Genomic DNA, 25,777 nt, shown 5'->3' with positions numbered 1-25,777 from the left:
TGAGAAAGCTGTCCAAGATGAGAAGTGGAGAATAGCTATGGATGAGGAGTTTGAAGCGATTGAGCGTAATAAAACTTGGGAATTGACCAACCTTCCTGAAGGAGCTCGGCCCATTGGAGTAAAATTGGTGTACAAAAAGAAGATGAATGCTGAGGGAGAAGTTGAGCAATATAAAGCTCGGCTTGTTGTGAAGGGCTATAAATAAAAGGAAGGAGTAGACTATGATGAGGTTTTTGCTCCTGTCACGAGAATGGAGTCAATCCGACTACTGATCTCGTTAGCTGCTCAGAGACAATGGAAAATTCTACAGATGGATGTGAAGTCAGCCTTTCTAAATGGAGTGCTGAAGGAGGAGGTGTATGTTGAGCAACCACTCGGGTACATGAAGAGAGGAGAAGAAAAGAAGGTGCTGAGATTGAGAAAAGCCCTCTACGGGTTGAAGCAAGCTCCTCATGCTTGGAATGAAAGGATTGATGGGTATTTCAAGAAGAACGGGTATGAGCAATGTCCGTACGAGCATGCCTTATACATAAAGAACTCAGGAAAAGATATGATGGTAGTTGCTCTCTATGTCGACGACCTCATATTCACTGGAAGTAATGCTAAACTGATTAAGGAGTTCAAGGAGATAATGAAGAAGGAGTTCGAGATGACTGACTTAGGCTTGATGAAATATTTTCTTGGCCTAGAAGTGAAGCAATCGGATGAAGGGATTTTTATATCCCAAGAAAGGTATGCACTTGAAATCCTAAAGAAGTTTAAAATGGAGGATTGCAATCCGGTTTCTACTCCAATGGAACCAGGCACAAAACTTTCAAAGTTTGATGGAGGAGATCGAGCTGATTCTGGGAGATATCGGAGCTTAGTCGAAAGTCTGAGGTACCTTACAAGCACGAGACCCGACTTAATGTTGAGTGTTGGGATAACGAGCAGATTTATGGAGGATCCGAGCTACACACATTGGAAGGCCTTGAAGAGAATTCTGAGATATGTTCGAGGAAGCCTATCACTTGGTCATTTCTATTCAAAATCGGACGACTACCGATTAGTGGGTTACTCGGACAGTGATTGGTGTGGAGATGTTGATGATCGGAAGAGTACCTCGGGTTATGTATTTCTACTCGGGAATACGGCTTTTACTTGGCTGTCAAAGAAGCAGCCTATTGTAACTCTGTCAACTTGCGAGGCCGAGTACGTGGCGGCATCTTGGAGTGTATGTCATGCAGTGTGGCTTTCAAATTTACTGAGGCATATGGGAGTGATCCGAGATGAAGCGATTGTGATCCGAGTTGATAACAAGTCGGCAATCGAGTTGGCAAAGAACCCGGTCAATCATGGAAGGAGCAAGCACATTGACGTCCGATTTCATTTCATCCGGGAGTAGATCGGACAAGGAAAAGTCGAGTTGGAGCATGTCGGAAGCCGAGTTCAAGCAGCAGATATATTTACCAAGCCACTGCCGACTACACTGCTTGAAAATTGCAAAAAAACTGATTGGAATGAGAGATGGGAAAAGCATTTAAGTTTAAGGGGGAGATTTGTTATGAAACTTAAATTAGGAGTTTTATTTTGTTTTAATAATATTAATGGTGTGAATTATGAGAGACATTTAAAATATGTAAACGTTGTTTTTTGTCAGCTACAAATAAGTGTAATTTCATTTGCAACATGAATGAGAATATAGAGAGTTTGTTTTGCTCCCAAATTTATGCCCTTTTTCATTAACAACAATGTCACGTTCGATCATGTAGGAAGGTAGTGACATAGATGAAGAAGAAATGAGTGACGAAGAATTTTATGAAGCCATGTACGCGTGTGTAATGGCAATTCATGCATTAATGCATGTGTTGATTCAGTTTCCAGTTATGATACGTAATGAACAAAATGAGTGTCCATTAAATCGACAACGAATTTCTAACATGGGAAATGACTATATACATTAAGCATTAAGCAATGATCTTGTAATATTTCAATAATGTTATAGGATGTATATAGATGTGTTTCAAAAGTTATGTACAATTCTTAAAGAAAAAACACCTCTAAAGGATGCACGATAACACCTACTTTGATAGCTAAACCAAGATCAACTATGCCAGCTAAAATTAGAGAAAACACACGGTTCTTCCCTTTCTTCAAGGTATGTACTAATTATCTTATAATAAAAATTAGAATTAAATTTGGCACTACTATATTTATATTTTTCATATGATGAAGTATTATATATGCTAAATTTTAGGATTATATTAGAGCTATTAACGAGACACATATTCCAACAATGGTGAGGGGCGAGATGTAAGCAGTTATCATCATAGTCATGGAAAGATATCACAAAATGTATTAGCTACTTATAATTTTAATTTGGAGTTCATGTACGTTCTTAATGGGTGGGAGAGTTTGGCTCATGATTATAAACTACTAAATGATGCTATAACAAGGAGGAATGAACTTAAAGTGACTCAAGGTAAATGCTTATCCTTTAAATAATGATAATAACAACAACAACAACAACAATAATAATAATAATAATTATTATTATTATACTAATATTATATATATTGCATATGTAATTAGGTAAATATTTCTTGGTGGATTGTGGATTTCTTAATGGACGCCAATTTTTAGTTGCATTTCAAGGTGTAAGATATGATTTACAAGATTTTGCAGATTAGGGTAATGATCCTAAAAATGAGAAAGAGTTGTTCAATCTTCGTCATGCGTCTTTAAGGAATGTGATCGAGAGAATATTTGGTATTTTTAAATCAAGGTTCACAATTTTTAAGTCAACATCTCCATTTTTATTTAAAACACAAGTATAACTTGTATTAGCATGTGCAACATTACGTAACTTGCTTGGTAAAGAAATGCTGTTCTAATGAATTTTCAATCGAACCGGTGAACGAATCTTCATTTTTCACATTATCGATTAATGAAAATAATAATTTTGAACTTATTATTCAAATCTAGAAGAAAGAGCGAGAAAATGCTAATGCTTGAAAGACTAGTATAGATATGAATATGTGAGTAAATGCTATTTAAGAGGACATGATATTACGAAAAATTATTATTATTATTTATTCATACATTATTATTTTTTTAATTATTTTTGTCTTTGACTTTTTTTAAATTTGAATGTGTGAAAAAAATCTCGAACTCTTATTATATGTCAAAAATCTACAAAATGTTGTAAAGTCCACAAAGTTCCGTATAATCTATTAAAATTTTAACTTAAAAATCTTGCAGAATCTATTAAAATCTCGATTTAAAGTCTTGCAAAATCTTAAAAATCATAAAAAATTTGTAAAACCTTTTAAAATCCTTAGGACTTTTTTTAACTATTTTTTTTAAAATCTTAATTCAATACATTGCTTAATAATTTTAAATAATATAAATAAAAATTAAAAATGAAAATAATTACCGTTCACTTGTGTCGGATGATAATATGGGCTTTTTGACCCCACTAAATTAAAAAAAATTAAAAATACATGAAATAAATTAAAAAAAAAAACTATTTACTGAAATAGGTGATCTTGGACACGTAGGAGTACACGTGGCATGGAAAACGCATGGGGGGTGGGCGTCTTTTATAAAAAGCTTCCCCCCATATGCCTTTAGTTGTTGATGTGGCAGCCGCTACACTTTGAGAAGAAGGAGCAGGGGCAGACGTTTTTTAAAAAGAGCCTCCCCTTGGGCGCCTTCTATTTATGGCAAGTTTGAAAAGAAAGAGCATGGGGATAGGCGCCATCTATTGCAATGCGCCTCCCTCCTAGAAATTTAATTAATTATTAATTAAAAATTTATATATTTAATAAGTTAGTATGTATTATAAATAAATATGTTTAAAAATATTAATAATATTTACGAATTAAATATATTTTTATTAACTAATTTGAATAAATATTATTTGTATGTATAACTTAAATATTAGAAGAGAAAAATATATAAGTTTAAATTAAGTTTAATAATTTTTAAAATTAATAAGATAGAAAATTTGTTAATTAAATTATTAATCATAATAAGTTTAATATTATTAAATATAAATGATTATGAATTGTTGTTAAAAAAATAAGAATAAAAATACAAAAATAGATAAAAGTTATTCCATTGTAAATATAATTAATATATTTAATACATACTAATTTATTAAATTTAGTAATTATAAAGATATTTTAATTGTATATATTATTAATATTTTTAAACACACACATATAAATATAACTTATTATAATTATTATTTATTACGTTTCTAATTTATTATAAATATAACTTATTAAAATTTTTATTTATTAACATTATAACTTATTACATTTTTATTTATTAAATTAAAAATTAACTTAATTTTTTAAAATATTAATAATTTTTTTTATTTAATTATTACATACTTTTAAATTGTTTAAAATTTAGTTCCGGGGACCGGGGGGAGGCGCATTGCAACAAATGGCGCCTACTTCCCATGCTCTTTCTTTTCAAACTTGCTATAAATAGAAGGCGCTTAGGGGGAAGACTCTTTCTAAAAAACGCCTGCCCCCTGCTCCTGCTCCTTCTTCTCAAAGTGTAGCAGCTGCCACATCAGCAACTAAAGGCGCCTGGGGGAAGGTTTTTTATAAAAAATGCCCACCCCCATGCGTTTTTCATGCCACGTGTACTTCTATGTGTCCAAAATCACCTATTTCAGTAAATAGTTTTTTTAAAATTTATTTTTATGTATTTTTGATTTTTTTTTAATTTAGTGGGGTCAAAAAGCCGACGATATGATATGATTGTGGAGCGTGGCCGGTGTCCATGGTGATCATCACTACAGCCTAGGCGGCAAACTTGAATATCACGAACAGATGCAACTACACGGTGTGGGTGGCCCTCATGCCCAAAAGTGCCACAAGACTGAACCCTAACGAATCATGGAGCCTCAACGTGGCGTATGACACTGAAAGAGGATGCACCTTCAACAGTACATGTCTAACCAGTGACTGCAACAGTATGTTCACGTGCAACAAAATGGCTGGTGGAATTCACGTAACAATCTCGACTTCTACGATCTTCCTCATCCACGGTTTCAACATTCCCATGCAATTGAGCCCCTCCTACAGTTGCAGCTCCGTTCAATGCGCCGTCAACATCACTCGGAAACAAGGCTTTTTAATTACCATAAGGATAAAAGTTAATTTTCAAATTTCAATATAATTTTTAGTTAATATATTATTTTAATAACTCAGATAATTTACCACACTCATTACATATTTTGGTGATAACCCATGAACCACTTGATTTGGTAGTCACAATAGATTTTGTCATCTTACTTTTTAACCAAAGAAAATCTTAATACGAAAATTTTGGTAATTTCATCTTATAATGAGTTTCTCCTACGCTGGGAAGAGTCTCGGGCAGTAATCAACTCCACTCAAAATGATGGTATTGGAAGCATATGCGCTAAGCTAACTCCTTGAAGTTGGAAGCATTAGTTCAACACACCGTTTCTCTTATGGCCGCGCTTTCATATCAACCTTTCTTCGCTCTTCAGAGAATCACTTCCACCGACGCCAAAACCAACAACGCCTTCTTCATTCGCCCGCGTCCTTCCGTTCCTCCCTGGCCTCGCTTGCCACGACGTCGTTGCACGCCGCGCTTCGTTACCTCCGCCTCCGTTAAGGTGCGTTTGCGCCCTGCGCCCCTAACCTGTTCGACGAAATGTCCTAATTACACGCTACCTCACTTTCTTCCTTGTAGGAAAATCTCGGTGGCGTTCAAAAGCGTTTCACCGACTTCACGAGCTTGAACTACTGGGTTGTTCGCGACTACTACCGTCTTGTCAGCTCCGTCAACGCCTTCGAGCCGCAGATTCAGGCGCTCTCCGATGAACACCTGGCCGCCAAAACCCCCGAGTTTCGCCGCCGCCTCGAGCGAGGGGCTACGCTTGCCGATATCCAAGCTGGTTCGTTACTCTTTTACGCTTTTGCGTCATTGCTCGATTGGTCTCTAAACTGTGTTTGTGATGTAATTAATGTTTCAGAGGCTTTCGCTGTTGTTCGTGAAGCTGCATGGAGGAAACTCGGAATGCGCCATTTCGATGTTCAGGTCTCTCATTCTATCATTGTCTTGCATGTGTATATGTATCGTATTCTGTTTTTTGCGTGTTTAGTTTAGACTCCCTTGCTAGGTCACTGACTTGTCGCTGATGAAAAATTGGTGGTGTTAGATTATTGGTGGAGCGGTGCTGCATGATGGTTCCATTGCTGAGATGAAAACGGGGGAGGGTAAAACCTTGGTTTCTACGCTAGCGGCTTATCTTAATGCGCTGACCTCTGAGGGTGTTCATGGTATGTCTTGTTGCCAACACAATGAAAGTTTGGATAGTTTAGGGAATTTCTTCAGGTGGCAGCACTTGGCTATACGAGACTGATCCTTGATTTCATTGCAGTGGTAACTGTCAATGATTATTTGGCTCAACGTGATGCTGAATGGATGGGGCGTGTTCATCGTTTTTTAGGTCTCTCCGTTGGTCTTATTCAGGTTATTTTCATCTGCTGTTAGTAAAATCTGTTTTCATCTGCCAAGCGGTTGGTGGTCGGATAGATTAGAGCACGGATTTTAATGATATTATGTACAAATAGGGTGGGGCTGATATTGATGTTCTTTATTAATCTGTGAGCTTTATTATCTGATGTTTATATGCAGAGAGGAATGAATTCCGAAGAACGGAGATTCAACTACAGATGCGATATAACATATACCAATAATTCGGTAATTACATTTTTCAGTTTCTTGTATTGTTTCTTTCTAGTTGTATACTTTTTTTATTTTTTATTTACTTTAATTATTTTCTTTTGTTCCTTTTTGTGATTTGTCCCTTTCTTACCTTAGGAGCTTGGCTTTGATTACTTGCGGGATAATCTTGCTGGAACTAGAGAACAGCTTGTAATGAGATGGTAGCGTGTATTACTTGGATAGAACTAAGTGGTTTTTCTTTTGGTTTGGAATATGTTTGGTTTCCTTGTGACTATTTTACATGAAAGCAGGCCAAAACCCTTTCATTTTGCAATAGTTGATGAAGTGGATTCTGTCCTGATAGACGAAGGAAGAAATCCTTTGTTAATCAGTGGTGAGGTAAGCTTAACATTCATTTTTTTAGTTGCTTCTTTAGGTCCTCATCATCTTCATCCTCATCCTCATCCTCTTTCTCTTTTTCCATATCCAGGTTGGCAGTATTTAAAAAAAAATCATTTCAACTGATCAAGTTCAATGATATATGATTCACGCTTCTCCTTCTTTATCACAGGCTAGTAAAGATGCTGCACGATTCCCTGTTGCTGCAAAAGTAGCTGAACTTCTTATACAGGGCATTGTGAGTGTCATTCTCTTGACTTTATTATGTAATTTACTCTGTTTTTCTCCCTTTATCCATTCCAAGAACTTTAGTTTGTGCAGATAATTAAAGAACACAGTTTGATACACTGATTTTATTTTATTATCAGCATTACAAAGCAGAGCTTAAAGATAATTCTGTGGAGTTGACTGAGGAAGGAATTGCTCTTGCTGAAATGGCTCTTGAAACTAATGATCTTTGGGATGAAAATGATCCCTGGGCCAGGTGATTATTCTTATACTTTGATAATTTGTTGATTTAAATAGGCTGAATATTCTTATCCCTGGGCATTTCACTTTGGTTGGTGTTTACTTGTTTTGTAATACCAATGGTTGCTTGGTGAAAAGTAGGCCGACATTAAAATCAGCAAATCTTTATTAATTTTTTTAATGGTGCTCTCTCTTTTTGATGAATGGTATAACCTTAATATTGCAATGGCCCGCTAAACAGTAAAGTACAGTTTACATTTTTCCTTTTCCTTTTCAATGATAAAAGAATAAATTTATTAAGTCAAAGATAATAATATTACAAAGGGAAAGGAGGATAAGAAATCTTCTTTTCAAAAAGAGAATAGAAAATGAAAACAAAACAAGAAACATCAGACATTAATACAGTAAGGCCACCTGATCCCTCAACATATCCGTAAATGACACCCATGTAAAAAGATCAAGTGCTTTACATTTTTCTCTATTTTACAACTTATATTTTGTAATTATGATTTGTTTGGGTGCATACTTTGCTACAGATTTATACCAGTCTTTTATATATAAATTAGAATAATTTTCTTGAACGAAAACATTTTTAAGGGTATTATTCAACAAGAGTGTTTTTATGGTGTTTTTTAAACGAAAGTATTTTTAAGGATTTTTTTTGGATAACATGGTATTAGTACAAAATATTCACCGTTGGAAGCATTGATTAATCTTTGTTGAGAACCGTGAACTCATAAAAGATGAGTATTCCCCCATTATAATCTACTCCATACCCAAGGTCAAGATTCGAATCCTGGATATTGGTTTTATGAATATTGGTGTGTTAATGAATATTGGTTTTATGAATTTTTCTTAATCTATTATATTTTTCAATCTATCATTTTAACCTTTATTTTTAAATTAAATTTCATTTTAATAAATTATCAGTAGTTAAAAGCAACCTTGTACCACAATATAATTTGTTTAACATAAATCTGAAATATAATTTATTTGTTCAAAAATATTTATTTATTAAAAATTTAATTATAATATAATGTATATATTCATAAATATTTATTTGTTATAAAATTTAGTTATATCAAATAAACATTTATCATGTTTATTTGCACAAGGTAAAGTACTAGTTTATCATAATCATTATGGTTACACTTATTGAATATTGGCTGCTTTATGGGAAGTTTCTGGCTAACTTGTTATAGTTGGATTGTTCCTGTCCAATCAGTTACATGTGTAAAGAGTTGTGTTACTGCAGATTTGTGATGAATGCTTTAAAAGCTAAAGAATTCTATCGCCGAGACGTGCAATACATTGTTAGAGATGGGAAGGCTTTGATTATCAATGAGGTAATATTTTCAAGGCTTCTTTTTATTTCAATATTATGCCCTTTTTATTTCAATATTACCTATGAAAGCACAGACCAGCAACATAACACGACACGGACACATCAGATCCAAAAAATTGTAAGACATGGCACAAACACAACGTCAGAAATGACTTTTTGAGCTGGTTGTCAAATACAAGGTTAATGGGGACATGAAGTTACTTTTACTCCTTGGTTCTGAATATAGTAGATATTTAAATTTAAAAACTGGATATTTGGAGGACAAACATCAGTTGTGATGCCACATATTAGATCTTTTGCTTTTGAAAATTCATTATAGGCAAAACTCTTGTGGCTACAATACAGTGCTTTGCTTTTAAAGATTCAGAGAGGGGGTTGGATGGCAACAATCAATTAGTTGAAGTAGAGAAAAATTGAACTTAATATATCCATACAATTCAGTGTTGTTTTGTTTTACAAACATGTACTCTGAAACGTGATTTGCTGTCATAGTCTCTTTATTTTTCCAAAATTCATATGCAATATGCTTTGATTTTACAAATTATGCATTTGTCTACAGAACTGTGAAAATATTTAAAATTGTAGTGTTTATATTTGATATGTAGAGAGTGCTAGCAACACACTTTCTAATACATTCATCTAAATAAACTCTTTCTTATTGGTTAGAATTTATTAAAAATCGCAAAATTAGGAGAGAGAGAGAGAGTTATTAAATATGGTGTAAGATCCACAAATTTTTGTGTTTTCCAATAAATTTCAACCAATCAAAAGAGTGTTCAAAAGAGTGTGTTTCTAGCATTTCTCTTGATATGTATACACGCATAACTTCGTATGAGATATGTTGATTTTAAATAAATGTAGTGGAAACTGGGCTAACCATAGGGTCTTTTAGAATGGTAACAAACTCCACTTGGGACTACTGATTGTTGGCTGAAGTTCAATTTAATCTTGATAGATATATCTCCTCCACTCCCCTGCCACTTCCCAAAAAAGAAAACACAAACACACACATACACACACAATTTGTAGATGTTGGTACAACTTGAACAATGATATGATTGCCTCGATGTGGCCATGTGGCAGTGCTAACTTATGTGCAGTACTTAGAATTTAATTTTCATGAGGGATGTATATTTTTCCCATATGTTATGCTGGGAAACATGTCTATAACCTAATTGGAAGTTATATTGAGCTTCTGATTCATGAAATTGTTTGACATGATATTTGAATTTTATTTAAGATGCCATGCTTCTGCCTTCTTACATGGACACTGTTATGTGATTTAGGACAGTGGAAGGTTTATGATATGAATATGCTAAGTTGGGTAACTTAGGTATTTTTTGGGACAAACCAAAGGTAGTGTTAAAGATCTCACATAAACGAATGATATAGTAAAATTTAATGTATTTAGTTTTCATTTAATAATTAAACAGATACTTTTTCATTTCGTTTTGTTTGCTGATACTGTTATTAAGAATCTGATGATATGATGAACAAAATTTTGAAAATTTCTCAGCTGACAGGAAGAGTTGAAGAGAAAAGGAGATGGTCTGAGGGTATTCATCAGGCTGTGGAGGCAAAGGAAGGTTTGAAGATTCAGGTATATACGAGGGTGCTTTGATTTTGTTATTTTGTATTATGACACTTGTTTTATCATAGTTAATTGATTCTAAATTTCAATGCTTCAAACCTGCACAGGCAGATTCTGTTGTTGTAGCACAGATCACATACCAGTCATTATTCAAGCTCTATCCAAAGTTGTCAGGAATGACTGGGACTGCCAAAACAGAAGTAAATATATATATTTTGTTCTGCATTACATTTGAGTTGTCATTACTATCATAATTTCTGCTACTATAAGTTCATGATGACCATATATATCATTGCAGGAGAAAGAGTTCTTGAAAATGTTTCGAATGCCAGTGATTGAAGTGCCCACAAATCTTCCTAATGTTCGAAAAGATTTGCCTATTCAAGCTTTTGCTGTAGGACATTTAAGATTCATTACTGTTACTAAATTTCTAGTTTCAATACAATTATTTTTCGGATAGAACTTACATGCACTACCACAGGTGTTGCTTTCCAATCAGAATTGGAATTTCATCACAGTAATATGCGTAATAAAGATTTCATTAAATGTCATTGCATATTTCTGAGATAAAACTTCAATTTTAAGAGAACAATACCTATGGTATTGTATCTAAGTTTTATCCTTATTTTTCCATGACAGTAAATCATTATTTTATTTAATTGTATGATTTTTATATTAATGTATTATTCAAGACTGCTCGTGGGAAATGGGAGCAAGTTCGTCGAGAAGTTGAATATATGTTTAGACAAGGTCGTCCTGTCTTAGTTGGGACAACTAGGTAATTGTTATGGCTGTTCTAATGGATGTTGTCTATCACAGAGTCATGTTTTTCATTCTTTTCTGAACAAATGATCATTACACAATACTTCTTTGAGCCCAAAGCTCTGAAGCACTTGATAAGTTCTGTTGAATAAGGAAGAACTTACATATATGCTTGCCTTTTCTTCAGGGAAATCTTGTTGATAGATAAGCACAGGGACTGGAGAGTTATATTGTTTCTTGAACTTGCATGTTATGTCTTTATGTACCATTTAAAATGGGTATTTTGTTGTACATCAAATTTATACTACCTTTACTATTACAAAATTCCTTTTTTATAAACAAATAAATGAATAATTAAGAATTACACACTGTTTAATGTTGAATGTTACAAATTTTACATTAACTTCCATGTTTTTCGTGTCCATATTGTTAAAAGAAACCATTGGAAAAAACCTTGAATGCTTCATTGTAAAGTTTGGTTTTTATTATAGCTCAATGTCGATATTAATCCATGTTGACAACTTGCTCTAATGGGATAAATCTTGGTTGTTGTTATGGTGTGTCCATATCTCATTATTTGTTGATCAATATTGAGCAGGCTAAAATTTATATTTTTATGATCTTGACTTTTTGACCTCAAAGTCAATCAATTGAAAGAAAGTTGAATTTTTAAATATTAATGATGGCACAGTTTTTGCAAGAAATTATTAGTGTCATTGGTAGAGATACAAACCATTATTAGGTCTATTGCTAATAACTTAAGCTTTTAGTGGGTGTGATTATTGAAATGGTATAAATTCAGCTGACAACTTAAGCTTCAGCCATGTTTCTAATGTCCCTATGGCCTTATCGGGAAAAACTCAAGTCTTGCCTATCTTAGACATTAAAAAGGATCATTTACCATTTATCCACGTACGAAGTCCAATAGTACTGGGCATGAAAGTGTGTATTTGGAAAAATCCAAGTCTCACATCAACTAGAGATAAGACAATTAAATAGTATATAAGTGAGGGCAACCCCTCACCTTACAAGCTGGTTTTGTTGCGTTGAGGTAGGCCCATAACCCACATTCTAAGAGGTCTATACACAAACTTTTGGGGGATTTGGTTCTTGACATCGATCTTCTCTATCTCTCTCTCTCTCTCTCTCTCTCTCTCTTTCTTTTAACTTTATTATTGAAGAAATGAAATTTAATTTGCTTAGGTTTTGATGATTACATGTATCCGTGATAGTGCATGTCTTTTCAGTTGTCTAGCTTTAAGTGTTTTCTATTTTACCTACCTTCGTTTAAATTAAGCTACCTGTTCCCTCATCATCATCATACTTATTTGCTGTATCTTGTCATAATCAAATATTTACCGTGGACGGGTTATATATTACTTATGTTTGTACATAAGCTTTTCAGTTATCTATATTTGAGACTTTGTAGAATGATTCTTTTCCTTTTTTTCTTTCTATATGCAGTGTAGAAAATTCAGAACTTTTGTCTGGTCTGCTTAGGGAATGGAATATTCCTCATAATGTTCTGAATGCTCGTCCCAAGGTTTGTGAAAAGTATAAATTGTTGGTATTTTCATAAGCAGATACTGTCTTTTTTCATTCATATGACCTAGATAGTGTTTCACTTTTTCAGTTTTTGCCTAACTCACTGACCCCTTCCCCCTCATTTATTTCAGTATGCTGCAAAAGAAGCTGAAATTGTTGCACAGGCAGGACGGAAACATGCCATTACCCTCTCTACAAATATGGCAGGCAGAGGCACAGATATAATCCTTGGAGGAAATCCAAAAGTAGGTGTGCCACTAAAATTTGTTATTTGTGGCTACTGTTCTGTGAAAACAATGTGAATCCTAGCATACTTTGCCTATGACTGTCTAAATGTCTAGAAAAAAATGAAATAAATTTGTATCACTTTTGCAAGTAGATGATTTTCGAGCTTAATTACATTTGTGGTCCCTCTAATTTGGGTTGTGTTGGATTTTTGTCCTCCAAGTTTTGTGTAGAGCCAATTAAGTCTCTTTTAAAAATTTAGCAAACTTGGCCCCTTGTTAATTTTTTTTCTACTCAAAACCCTCAAAATTTCATTTTCTACTCAAAATATTTACAAATTGAATCCATTACATTTTTTTTAAAAACCTACCAAACAAATATGAAATTTCACCCAAAATTAAAAGATCCTAATTTTTTCCCTCTTCAAACCCAATTTCACATCTTATAAAATCCTTCTTTTGACATATCACTTTGGCATTAGTTGGATCTTGGAAGTGGCTTCATACATTTTCTTCCTGGTATATATAGATGCTTGCCAGAGAAATTATAGAGGATAGCTTACTTTCTTTTTTGACGCAAGAGGATCCAAATGCTGAACTTGCAGATGAGTCTATTTCACAGAAGGTGATTCTGTTTGTTATTTATTGTATTTTAATTTCTTTAATTAAGCATTCAGTTTTTTATGCATCTTATAATGTAGGTGCTTCAAAAGATAAAGGTTGGATCATCATCAATGGCCTTACTGGCTAAGACAGCCTTAATGGGTTCGTGGTTCTATTTGAGAATTTTTCTCATTTCAGATGAAATTCTGTTCATTTTAGTCATAATGACATGCTTTTAACTTGAAAATGTTATATTCTTCGCAACATGAATTATTCAGCAAAATATGTATCCAAAAGTGAGGGTAAAAGTTGGACATATCAGAAGGCTAAATCTTTTATCTTGGAGGCTGTTGAAATGAGTCTTTCATACAGTTTGGAGGAGCTGGAGAAGCTTGCTAATGAGGAATCTGAGATCTACCCTCTTGGTCCAACTGTAGCACTTGCCTATCTGTCAGTTCTGAAGGATTGTGAAGAACACTGCTTGCTTGAAGGTTCCGAGGTAAAAAGGCTTGGGGGTCTTCATGTGATTGGTACATCTTTACATGAGTCCCGGAGAATAGATAACCAGGTGGGTACTTAAGCATGGTAAAAGTCTAAGTAGGAATATGTTAAATTTTGCAATTTGTTTTGCTGTATTGTTCATTAATGAGGGGGAGATGTTAAAAAGTTTGACATTCCAATATGATCCTTCTGAAATCAATTATTTAGGTAGGGAGAAAAATATTAAATTGTTTTGAATCTTAGCAAAAAGCTATTTCCCCTCAAACCCCCACTGAATTGAAGTGTGGGGATTTGAGGTGGCTGAAAGGGGGAGCAGTTCCTGTGTTATGTGAAGTATATTAGAGATATTTAACTTTGCATATGTTAATTTGATTGTGGCTGCTTTCTGAACTTGTGTTTGTGTGCCTATAGGTTCTACAGTCAGTTATATGTTAATTTTTGCAGCTTCTGTGATGTAACTCCTTGACTAATTTGGTTCCAGCTTCTGTGCTATAACTCCTTGACTGATTTGGCTACCCATACGCAAGGGATATTTTATTTTTATATTCAGTTACTGTTTGAATTATGAATAATATTAACTTGGTATCAAAATGTTATTCACTTGAATATACAAAAATATATTAGGTAGGCATAGTTCAAACATTTAATAAATATTGTCTCATGCCTCCAAAAGGATGTTCTTGGCGCTTCTTTAGAGTTTGGTACATAATATACTAAAGTTCTACTTAGCCATTATAATTTACAAACTTTTTTCCTCAATGATGAAAAGCTTATCTTCTCCATTTATTAAGAACAATTATTATTATTATTATTATTATTTGTTATTATTATTGCTGGCACATTTTTCTTTCATTTTGTTGCTTAACTTGTAATAATCTTTTCTCTAGCTACGTGGCAGAGCAGGAAGACAGGGGGATCCAGGATCAACACGATTTATGGTTAGGTAATCATAGTTGACTTCTGCCTACAGTTGCTGCTGTTATTACTTGATGATTTTTATATACATACAAGTCTAAACAGGTCTTGTCAGTCTTGCTCATAGACAAAATATTATTTTGACCTTTATTCATGACATGATAGAATTGTGTAAATAAATTACTATGCTAGTTACTATAAGTTTAAGATTGTTGTTATATTTGCTGATTTATTTCAGAGCTGATAATCAACACTGTTGGTGCAAGAACACAATTTTTTGGTTGATATGGGATGAAAGGAATTGGAAGATCCCATTAGAAGTTTAGTTTCCTTGTGTGCATTTAAAGTTTCTTTCAAAATACAACACAATACAACTTACAACAAACAAAAAGTTGTTGTTATTGTGATTAATTGATAAGAGACCAATGATGAAGAGGCTGTATGTAAGATATAGAAGGGGAAACACAATTCTAACTGAATAGTCTTTAAATAGGGAAGGGAGTTAGTTGGAGGTTCGGAAGTTATTCATAAGTTGTTAGGAGATATCTCTTGAATACCTCATTTTATTTCTGTGGTTGTATTGATATTTGATCAGCAAGATTACTCAATAATACACAGGCTTATGCCTAAATTCTTTCCAGTCTGTTCAATCTTTCTATCATATTAGTTGGAACTTATCATTAATATACTGTCTTTTTATTTAACTATTGAAGTATAAATTTGGATTGGTGTCTTAATTGTTTTTTTTGTGCTTAAATTAATAACCTTGAGTTTTATAGCTGAATTGTTGAATATTCTTTGCTGCTTTTGTAATTTCTGAGAGGAGCTGGATGATTGGGTATGTGATTTACTAATTAAGGGCTGTCAGCCAGTTCTCACGCTATCTCCTCATGTTATAGCTTGCAGGATGAGATGTTCCAGAAGTTCAATTTTGATACTGAATGGGCAGTGAGACTTATCTCAAAGATTACGAATGATGAGGATCTGCCAATTGAGGGTGATGCAATTGTAAAGCAGGTTATTATCTATTTATTTATATTATGATTGATATAATATTTTATTCAAGAAGAATGTCTTAGGGTGCGTTGATGGTGGGCAGGTGGGGGAAGGGGGGAGAAATTGGGATAGTGCGATGAAGTACTTGAGTAACAGAAAATTGAAAGTAGAAAACCAAACAACTTAAAGATATTCTGTTATTTTTGTTTTTATTTTATCTTTATTTTTTAAATCTGAGAAGTATTACTTTTGAAAACAACTTTCAAAAACTATTCTTAACAAACAATTTTTTTTCTTGCTTTTAAAAACATAAAAAACGGCTTTCAAGAATAGGAAATAAATAGGTAATTAACCCTGCTTCATGAAGAAATTTCTTCTTTTATAACCAATACAGTAAAATATTTTGATTTCATTCTATTTATATATTTGCTTTTCTCATGTGGTCATTTTTCGTAAATTTTATTTATTCATATATTTGTCTCACGTTGTGTTTGATGAATGTCATCTTTCCAATACTAACTGGGACCATCACATATTTATAGCTTTTGGCGCTGCAAATCAATGCAGAAAAGTTCTTCTTTGGCATACGAAAGAACCTTGTTGAGTTTGATGAAGTATTGGAGGTATGTTTCTATTGTGATAACATTTAAAAAGCACACTCGAGCCAGGTAATTAGTTAGATGTTATTTGGTGTCTATTGTATAACTAGTATTTTAACACATGCTATGTACATAATAAATTTTTATTTTATGTAACTAAAATATATATAAATATAAATTATATTGTAATTACTATTTATAATAAATAAATGTTTTTATCTTATAAATTATATATTTTAGATTTATAATAAATAATTTATATTGTAATACAATGTTACTCTTAACTATTGATAATTTATTGTAAAAAGATATTAAAATCAAATTTAGAAATAAAAATGAACATGGTAAGTTAAAAGAGATAACAAATTAAGAAAAATTCCTAAAAAATGCTTATGTTAAAGAAAACAACTAAAAATGCTCTCATTGAAGAATAACACTCTAAAAATGTTGTTGTTCAAATTAATTATTCTAATTTATAATATCCTATTCTCTAAAGGGAAAACAGATAGAGTTTGACACATTTTCCTTGTCATTCTTTGTTACTTGATTTCATTTTCCTTCTTTCCAAACCTTTGAAATGAATGTAAAGAAACTGATTAAATGAACTAAGACAAACTCGAACTCTGAATACCAAGAAGAGTTTATTCCAAAGGAGTCAGATAGCTTGGCTGTGGAGAAACAAACAAGGCAGTGGCACAGTTTCAGACTCAGATCTACATGACACATATATCAGTGTAGAGAGAGAAAGCTATATGAGGCCATCTAACCTGCTACATGTCATTAGCATCAATAAAAAAGCTTTGGCCCTCAATGTAGCTTCAGAATTCCAAATTGGCATATCCAAGGCAAACATCCACCTTGTCAGAGAATGTTTGTGGAACTGAAAGTAAGATCTGCATGAAAAAACACCAGTAAAATCTTGGTTCCATATTCTCATATCAAGATTAGACGGAAAAGGAACAGAGTCAAGTAAGGCCAAAGGGGGCTGAAGTTCATTAGCTTCTTTAACATTTGGGTTTCTTTAAAAAATGGAAATTCCAGGAGCATAAAGAATCATGTAAAATTAACAAATCTTTGATAGGAGAATTGTGAACAAAATGGACAAGGAAAACTTTAAAGAAAGGGACATCACCCTAAGTATTCTCCCAACATCCAATTCTTGAATCATAAAATGAAATAATCATTGCAAAAAAATTTCCAAGGACTGATGTGAGTCACATTCATGAATGTTTAAGCTTGTGGAATTGAAGCGGGTAACTTGATGTTGGAGATCTCATATTGATGAGACCATAATAGTGTATATAAATAAGGACCAATCCTCATCTTACAAACCACTTTTGTAAGATTAAGCTAGGCTCCTAACCCACTTTCTTAAGATGGTATCAAAGTCTATAAACTTCACGTTTGAGATGTTCATACCTTGGTGTGAGGGGGTATGTTGGAATCCCATATTGACTAGAGATAAGGCAATAATAGTGTATATAAATGGGTAATAATTCTTACCTTACAAGCTAGTTTTGTAAGGTTGAGTTAGACGCCTAATCTACTTTCTTAAGACTCAATTTATATGTCTATCTAAAATCTTTTAAGATAGTAAAATGCTTGTTACATTAAACTTGAAAGTAGTAGATCATGCTCTTTTTTCCTTGAGTAAAATTTCACCCTTATTTCTAAAACATAACTTGTGGAATTTATCTTGAAGTCTGCAAAATCTTTATCAACTAATTTGCTTTTGTATTTGTTATTGTATAAGGTGCAACGCAAGCATGTTTATGATCTAAGGCAATTAATCTTAACAGGAGATGATGAAAGCTGTTCCCAACACATATTCCAGTGAGTGCCTTTAAATTCTCAATCATGCCTGTTAGAATTAAATGTTAGATTTAAGCACATATATAATGGCTAGTTTAAGCTATTACTGACTTGTAGGTGATTCTATAATATTAATTAGCTCAACTTTATGTAATTAATACTGTACATAGCATAAAAATTTACCTCTGTGGACTGAGTAGATTTAGACCCACACAGTTTTACTGCAAAACCTCTTCTAAATCTACAATGCCTAGTTTCCTACTCTCTCGTGCCTATCCCATCTGATAATATCTATTAGGAATGACGAATCATGTTCTGTTAGGGTGTTCCAATTAAGTTTTTGTATTATTGATACTATTCACAGTATTGTGATGACACATCACTTTTTTCATTTTGATCTTTAGCTATTATTCAGGTCCATTTATTTTCAGTTTTAACTTTGATGGCCCTTGATATGAGTCACTACCCTGGCCTGAAACAGTTCTTTCTTTTTGTCCTTGTTTTGGCACTAACCTAATTCTAATTTCCTTTAATCATTAAAATTCCTACCAAGTCCTAACCTACACCATTAACACTGTCCTGATAGTATGATTTTAATTATAACTTTACCTCCAGAGTTTGAGTCATTGGGGCTCAATAAGTAAAATAAGAAGTGATTGAAATTATCACTTAATAAAGCACTGCTCTGAGATGAGACACACAATAATGAGCAGTCTTAGGCCTTCTTTCTGCTTATAACTTGTAATAGTATAGGTTGTCAAACTTGAAAGTTTATGTAAACTTCTCCACAAAATCCACTCGTAAACTCATGTAAGATTTTACTTAATATAAAAATAATATTAAAAATATATAAATGACATATATGTATAAAACATAATACTTCTAATGCAATAATAATTCAACATTTTATCTCCATAGTAATGATAATATTGATTCAATGCTGATAAACCATATAAAATCACAAAACCAGCAATAATATATCACATATATCAGCCACATTGCCATAATATATTACAAGTTTATAACAAAGTCAATCGGGATTCAATCAATTCAGCCTAAATATTATAAAATCACAATTATAACAGAAAAGCTAAATGTCGAAAATAATTGAAGACATTAAGACAAGAGAGACTGATGACTTGAATGAAGCCCAACTTCAACAATGGGTTTTTTATGTTTGTCTTCTACAATGGGTAATCGTGGTCTTCAACTTGAGTGAGGCCTGTAGAGAATGGGTGAGCCTCTTCAACAATGACAAATGGGTATTCGTCTTTGGAGAAAAATGCCAAGAGAATGGATCCTGCAAAGAGATGACCACAGGGAGACTCAACGACTGGGTGTTGCAACGTCTCGTCTTCAAGAATGGTGTTTGACGACAAGAATGAGAATGGTGTTTGACAACAATAATGACTTCTAATTTGGAGATAAAACACATGAAGAGAGAACAGACAAATCAAGCTGAAAGTTCTCTGATCTAGGTGCACCTCGAAACAGGGGAAACAGGTGTTGTTTTTGGCCAAAATTTGGTTGTCCCTGAAATCACAAAATGCTCCGACAATCTCAAGTTTGTACCATTCTAATTGAGCTTGCACAAGTTTGAATGAGCCTATGCAAAAATGATTTTGCAAGGGATTTGATTTAGCTCAATGGAGATCTAGCTTTAATTGCATTTAGCAATCAGCATTTATCCCAGAAGAAAAAAACACTAGTACTAATGTTCCTACCCTGTGTCTATAAAAGTATGCTAAATTAGCTTTGGTTTTTTACTTGCAAGGGTGTTGACTGTCGAGACTGGAATATGAGTCATTGGCTTTTGTTCACTTTTTGTGATTGAGGTTTATTCTTATATAGTTATATAATATTTCCTCTTCCACTGGTCTTTCCTTCATTCTTTCTTTCTCTGATTTGAACTGCCTGTAGGTACATGCAAGCAGTGGTGGACGAGATTGTCTTCAGTAATATTGATCCACTGAAGGTGGTTCAGCTTTCCCTCTAGCATTTTGTATATTTCTATCCACCGATTCCTTTAATCTATTGCTTTGAATGGATTTTGTAGCATCCACGTAGCTGGGGTTTGAGTAAGCTCTTGAAGGAGTTTGTCACTGTTGGTGGAAAGCTGTTGCAAGGTAGGCTCCTTTGCTACAGCTATGGTCCTTCAGTTCCATCTGCAAAAATATCTTGTCCTATTCATTGTGTTTTGGCTCAATCAACTTTTACTATTTTTAATGATGTGCACAACTGGGTTCTGACAGAATCTTTTGGAGTAATTAGTGATGACACTTTGCTAAATTCACTCGGGCTACTGAATGATTTGAGTTCAGTTGATATTGTCAACTTTTCCCTTCCAAATTTGCCAGCACCTCCAAATGCCTTCAGGGGAATTCGTAGAAAGAGTTCTTCATTAAGACGATGGCTTGCTATTTGCAATGATGATTTAATTGGGTAAGTTACTTCGTTTGCTGTAGATATGAAGCTTAATAGAGTTCTAATACTCGCTGACTGCAAGCCTAATGTAGGAATGGGAAATATCAAACAACTTCTAATCTTCTACGCAAGTATCTTGGAGATTTTCTAATTGCTTCATATTTAAATGCTGTTGAAGAGTCTGGTTATGATGAGAGACATGCAAAGGAGATTGAGGTGAGATATTCTGTTCAACTGTTTTTTTCTTGTAATTGAAAATTTGGTTGCCATTTGTAAATTTACTAACTTAAAGAATAGCTGCAAACCTACAGCGAGTAGTGTTAGTGCCATACACTAATCATTTCATATCACAGCATAATTGCATTCAAAGATTTCAAAATCAAGAACAAACATCAAAACATACCATGTTGGGTTCCATATTTGGATTATATACTATCAGACTGTCAGTTGCAATAAGGCACAATAAAAATAGAGCCTAGAGAACGATGTTTGATATAATGACCTAGGTAGGAAATTAAAATAGAGCCTAGAGAGCAATAGTTTAGCTCAGGTTAAGTTGAAATGAAGTGAATGTGCCTAAATATTTTGCACCATTTGCTCGTCAGTATTACCTACTGTTTTTGTAACCCCTAAACATCCACACTCAAAACACAATGAAATTTTGATTGTTGACAATCACTTGGTGATATTAGATTTACAAAGTTATGATCCAAAATCTGTACCACGGGGAAATGATACTACGATAGTACTCCTACTGTCTTACGAGTCATTGCCTATGCTTAAAAGTAGAAAAAGAAAATTTGTCTCGTTACAAAAATAATGAATATAATTATCCCACTGGTTGTTAGTATTAGATGCTGCTTTTTGCTGTGATAAATGCCCCCTCCCTTTCTATTGATTTAAGGGGATATAAATGAACATGGCGCTCCATCATTTGCTTATTGGAGAACCTTTAAATGGTAATTTTGCACTGATACCAAACGTATGCATAAGGAGATTGTTGTTTTCTATTATCTGTTTTGGCTCACAGTATTCTAATTGCCACTTGTTCATCTATATTATTATTTGAAATACAGAGAGCTGTTCTTTTGCAAACTCTTGATTGTTTCTGGAGAGATCATCTTGTAAACATGAATCGGCTCAGCTCTGCGGTATTTTGTCCTTTTGCTCTATTGAATCTTTTTGGCTTTCTTAACGGCTAAAGGCTTATCTCAAGTTGTGGCAGGTGAACGTTAGGAGCTTTGGCCATAGAAATCCTCTTGAAGAGTACAAAATTGATGGTTGTCGGTTTTTTATATCAATGCTCAGTGCAACTAGAAGGTTAACTGTAGAAGCATTGCTGCAGTATTGGACATCTCCAATGGAATCCCAAGAACTATTTTTATCATAAAAGTGGATAATTCAAGAAAATTTAACGAGGCCAATTTTTTGCACAATGCTATTGGTGTTTCAACTAGTCAATTGGTTTGTATGGTGTAGATATACCAAAAGTTAGATGGCTTCAGGAGCTCAGGTTCCTTCATCTCACAGCAGTGTTATCCTTTTTTGCTTTTTCAAAATTACATGGAGTATACCTGGAGGTGCTCATAAAAATGATCTGTTATCACGAGCGTGCACTCTATTACATAGGTATCACTGATAGAATTTTGTACTATCTGCTTTGATCGAGGCATGGAGAACGATTTTAACTCCCCCCCCCCCCCCCTTCCTCTTTTTGACAGGCAAAGCAATCGAAGGAGCTGCTCGTATTTCTTTTAATGCTTTTACTTAGATTACATGATTTATCTGTTATGTTGATTAAAATGAGGTTTACATGGTGCCTGGTGCCGAGAAGTTTAGCTAGAGCTATGCCTAACGCGATGAGCAACTGTCCATCACGACCTCTTTGTTCTTCTGAAAAGAATACCAAGCCAATTAAAATATGCATCATCGTCCAGCTTACTTTTTCTTTAGTTTAGTTAGGAGTGTAACATAAGTCATAGTGGATCATTTTTTTCTCATGCTTGAATCTAATTTTATTCTTTTGTCAGTTTGTACCAAAAAAAAATGCAGAATGTAAACTATGAAGCATGTATAATGTATAATATATAATGAATTACATTTGCAGTTTTATTTAGTCTTGTATTTATTTATTTTTGTTGATTTGGCCCCCTAAGTAGAAAATTATACATTAATAATAATGTTGATTTTATCGCCCTCATTAATGGAACACAAGGACGTGACACTAACGGTGATTACCTAGCACTAAAGTGGATGTTAGGTGACTTTACTGCAAGGAGAAATAAATGGCATCAACTGAAGTTGATACTTTTATTTGGTTTATTTTGATTTTGCTTTCAATTTACTTTCAATTTAGTCTCGTTCATAAACAAACCTCAAACCTCCTCTACACCATCTTACCACCATGCCGACATGATATAGTAATGGAACACAACTATCATGCTTTCCTATAGCCAACCACCACAAACTCTAACTCCAACAATTTGAAAGGCTTGTGGATATATTGTTGGCGTTTCGGCTCATGGTGTAGCGATGTAATTCTTTAACTGCATTTAGTTCGTGCATGGTGCTGACATCTGGTTATAGCTGGTCTCTTATTAGGTTCTGTTTGTTTCTCTGTTGGTATGCATCTCAAAGCTTCCAAACGGATAAGCAACAATTTGATGCTGTAGGCTTAATGTCTGTTCAAATTGGATACTACATACACCTAATGGTGACATCAGCTAGTTGGTAGGTAGCATCTTCAATCTGTCTATTTTTTCTTTTTTGATTTGATTCTTGAAAAGCGACGTCCTCATCATGGTTTGTTTGCTAGCAAGTTGGAGCCAACAGTGACTAGTACTATATGACAGATGACTTGGTGAGAATTCACACTCTAGTTGTCACTGGCTACTAGCTAGTCAAGTTGTCTAGTTATGGTGGCTATTGGGTGTTGGTTGCTTGGTGAATAGTTGGTGGGTAGAGTTAAGAATGAAAAAGGAGTCTTATCATTATTTTTTGGTAGTGGGGACCCTTATCATTTGTTATTGGCCAAATGGAAAATCAAATAAAAAGAAAGTGACAAAGTTAAAATTTGAAATCAAAAGCAAGGAACCAAATTGAAGTATTTCCTTAATCTAACGATGTTTCTGCCTTTCCTTATCCAACCAAGTCATCTCGCTGTCTCCACGTCCAATTCAAATCATCGTTATCATTGCAATCTCATAACTTTTCCATTAGAGCAATTTTATCCTTGCAAAGTTGTAATTGAGAAGTGTTCGTTATAATGATTAAATATTCTTGCATATTGCTTTAAATGTATAGATCAACGCGTGATTGTTTTGAATGAAATTAGACTAATATTCTTTAATCAAGATTTTAGATTTAAATTTTATGAGTAATTTTTTTTATTGAGAAATTCTATTATAGTTGATCAGACAGAATTTTTAATAGATATTAATTATAAAAAAATTAATAAATACTATATACTAATAACATAATAACAATGAAAATAAACAATGTGCAACTTAGTGCGGTAACATAGCATAATTTAAAAGCATGCATTAAGGTATTATTGTTGTAAAGTTGCTGAGAAACTTCAGATTCCTTAAATTACCTTTTCAATTAAGCAACCCAGGCATATATGCATTATTGCAAGGTTAGAGCAACCTGACATAGAATTTTGATTGTGCAATCAATTCTACAAAACACTCTTTGCATGTTGGAAAATATGAGTCCAGAATTGTACGTTTTGCTCCTAATAATAGAAAGATTACAATATAAATAAAAGTTTTAAAAAATAAAACATGCAAGGTAAACTCATGGAGTTAATTTAATGAATTTTGTAGAATTGAATCCAAGGGGAATATTTTTTTTACTCAATATCCAAGGTAGGGATGGCAACGGGGTCCCATGGGGGCGGGTAATAGTAAATCCGGCCCCGCCTTGCCGAATGAAAATTAGTCTTATACCCACCTATATCTGCGCGGGTATCCATTAAACGAGTATCCATGAATTTCTTAAATACCCACGGATATCCATGGATATTTATAAATCTTTTAAGAAATTAAAAAAATTTATATTATAAATAATTTTAAGTTTATATTTAATGTCATTAAAATATTAAAAATAAAAATTCAGTGTTAATTTTGAACTTATATTTAACATTAATTTTGTTGAAATAATAATAAAAATGCAATATAATTAATAACTTAAAATACATCAATCTCACAAGTAAGTTAAAGTCTCATCACAAAGTTACAATAATTCAATCTCATAATTTCAAACGAAAGTAAATAACTTAAAATACATAAATCTTATTGGTTCAATCAAAGCTAGAAAATTAATCAAATTATATCTAACATAATTATATAACATGCTTAACACATGTTGATAACTTCATCAACCTCACTTTTGTAAGAAAATAAGATGAGAGAGTATAGTTTTAGGATTACATGGTACAAGGATAATTAGGATATTTAAGAAATATTATTAAATAGGTACTCGCGGGTATGAATATCATCATACCCGCCCCTGCCCCATTTATAAACGGGTAAAAAATTATCCGTCTCCATTATCTACGGATACCCAATTAGCCTATCTATTTATTATCCTAGCGAATTTTACCCGCAGATACCCGTGAGTGTGTGAGTATTTTTGCCATCCTAATCCAAGGGGCTTGCTTAATTATGTAAAGTAAAAATAAATTATGTCAAATGATGAGATCACAAATAACTATTATCAACTTTTGTGGGTTTCATTACCATTATTAACATATATAACCGTATGTGTTGTTGTATGGTGAGAGAAGAGAAAAGTTTGAAATTCGAATTGAAAGAAAAACATTTTTTGAATTTTTGTTTTTATAAGTCAATATTTGTCTTTATTTTTTTTCCCCACTTTCTTCCTAACTATA

At 33.3% G+C, this 25,777-nt stretch overlaps 1 protein-coding gene across 1 annotated transcript; it reads left to right on the top strand.

The window, feature by feature from the left end:
- Positions 1-4,797: 4,797 nt before the first annotated feature.
- Positions 4,798-22,999, top strand: SECA2 (Preprotein translocase SecA family protein). Its single transcript, XM_020355557.3, has 31 exons — positions 4,798-5,644; positions 5,722-5,926; positions 6,005-6,069; positions 6,191-6,311; positions 6,413-6,504; positions 6,670-6,735; positions 6,856-6,920; positions 7,011-7,098; positions 7,271-7,336; positions 7,467-7,582; positions 8,822-8,912; positions 10,428-10,511; positions 10,610-10,702; positions 10,801-10,896; positions 11,195-11,280; positions 12,729-12,807; positions 12,941-13,054; positions 13,563-13,658; positions 13,735-13,798; positions 13,915-14,204; positions 15,025-15,080; positions 15,952-16,069; positions 16,591-16,671; positions 18,401-18,480; positions 20,380-20,434; positions 20,516-20,585; positions 20,712-20,901; positions 20,976-21,099; positions 21,960-22,034; positions 22,109-22,512; positions 22,605-22,999. Exons 1-30 carry the CDS (start codon positions 5,477-5,479, stop codon positions 22,271-22,273), a joined length of 3,159 nt encoding a protein of 1,052 aa, XP_020211146.1. The 5' UTR covers positions 4,798-5,476; the 3' UTR covers positions 22,274-22,512; positions 22,605-22,999.
- Positions 23,000-25,777: the final 2,778 nt, after the last annotated feature.

The sequence above is a fragment of the Cajanus cajan genome, chromosome 6, assembly GCF_000230855.2.
Source record: "Cajanus cajan strain Asha chromosome 6, NIPB_CcT2T_4, whole genome shotgun sequence".
Lineage (NCBI taxonomy): Eukaryota > Viridiplantae > Streptophyta > Magnoliopsida > Fabales > Fabaceae > Cajanus > Cajanus cajan.
The sequence above is the reverse complement of the archived record's forward strand: the minus strand, read 5'-3'. Positions and strand labels throughout refer to the sequence as shown.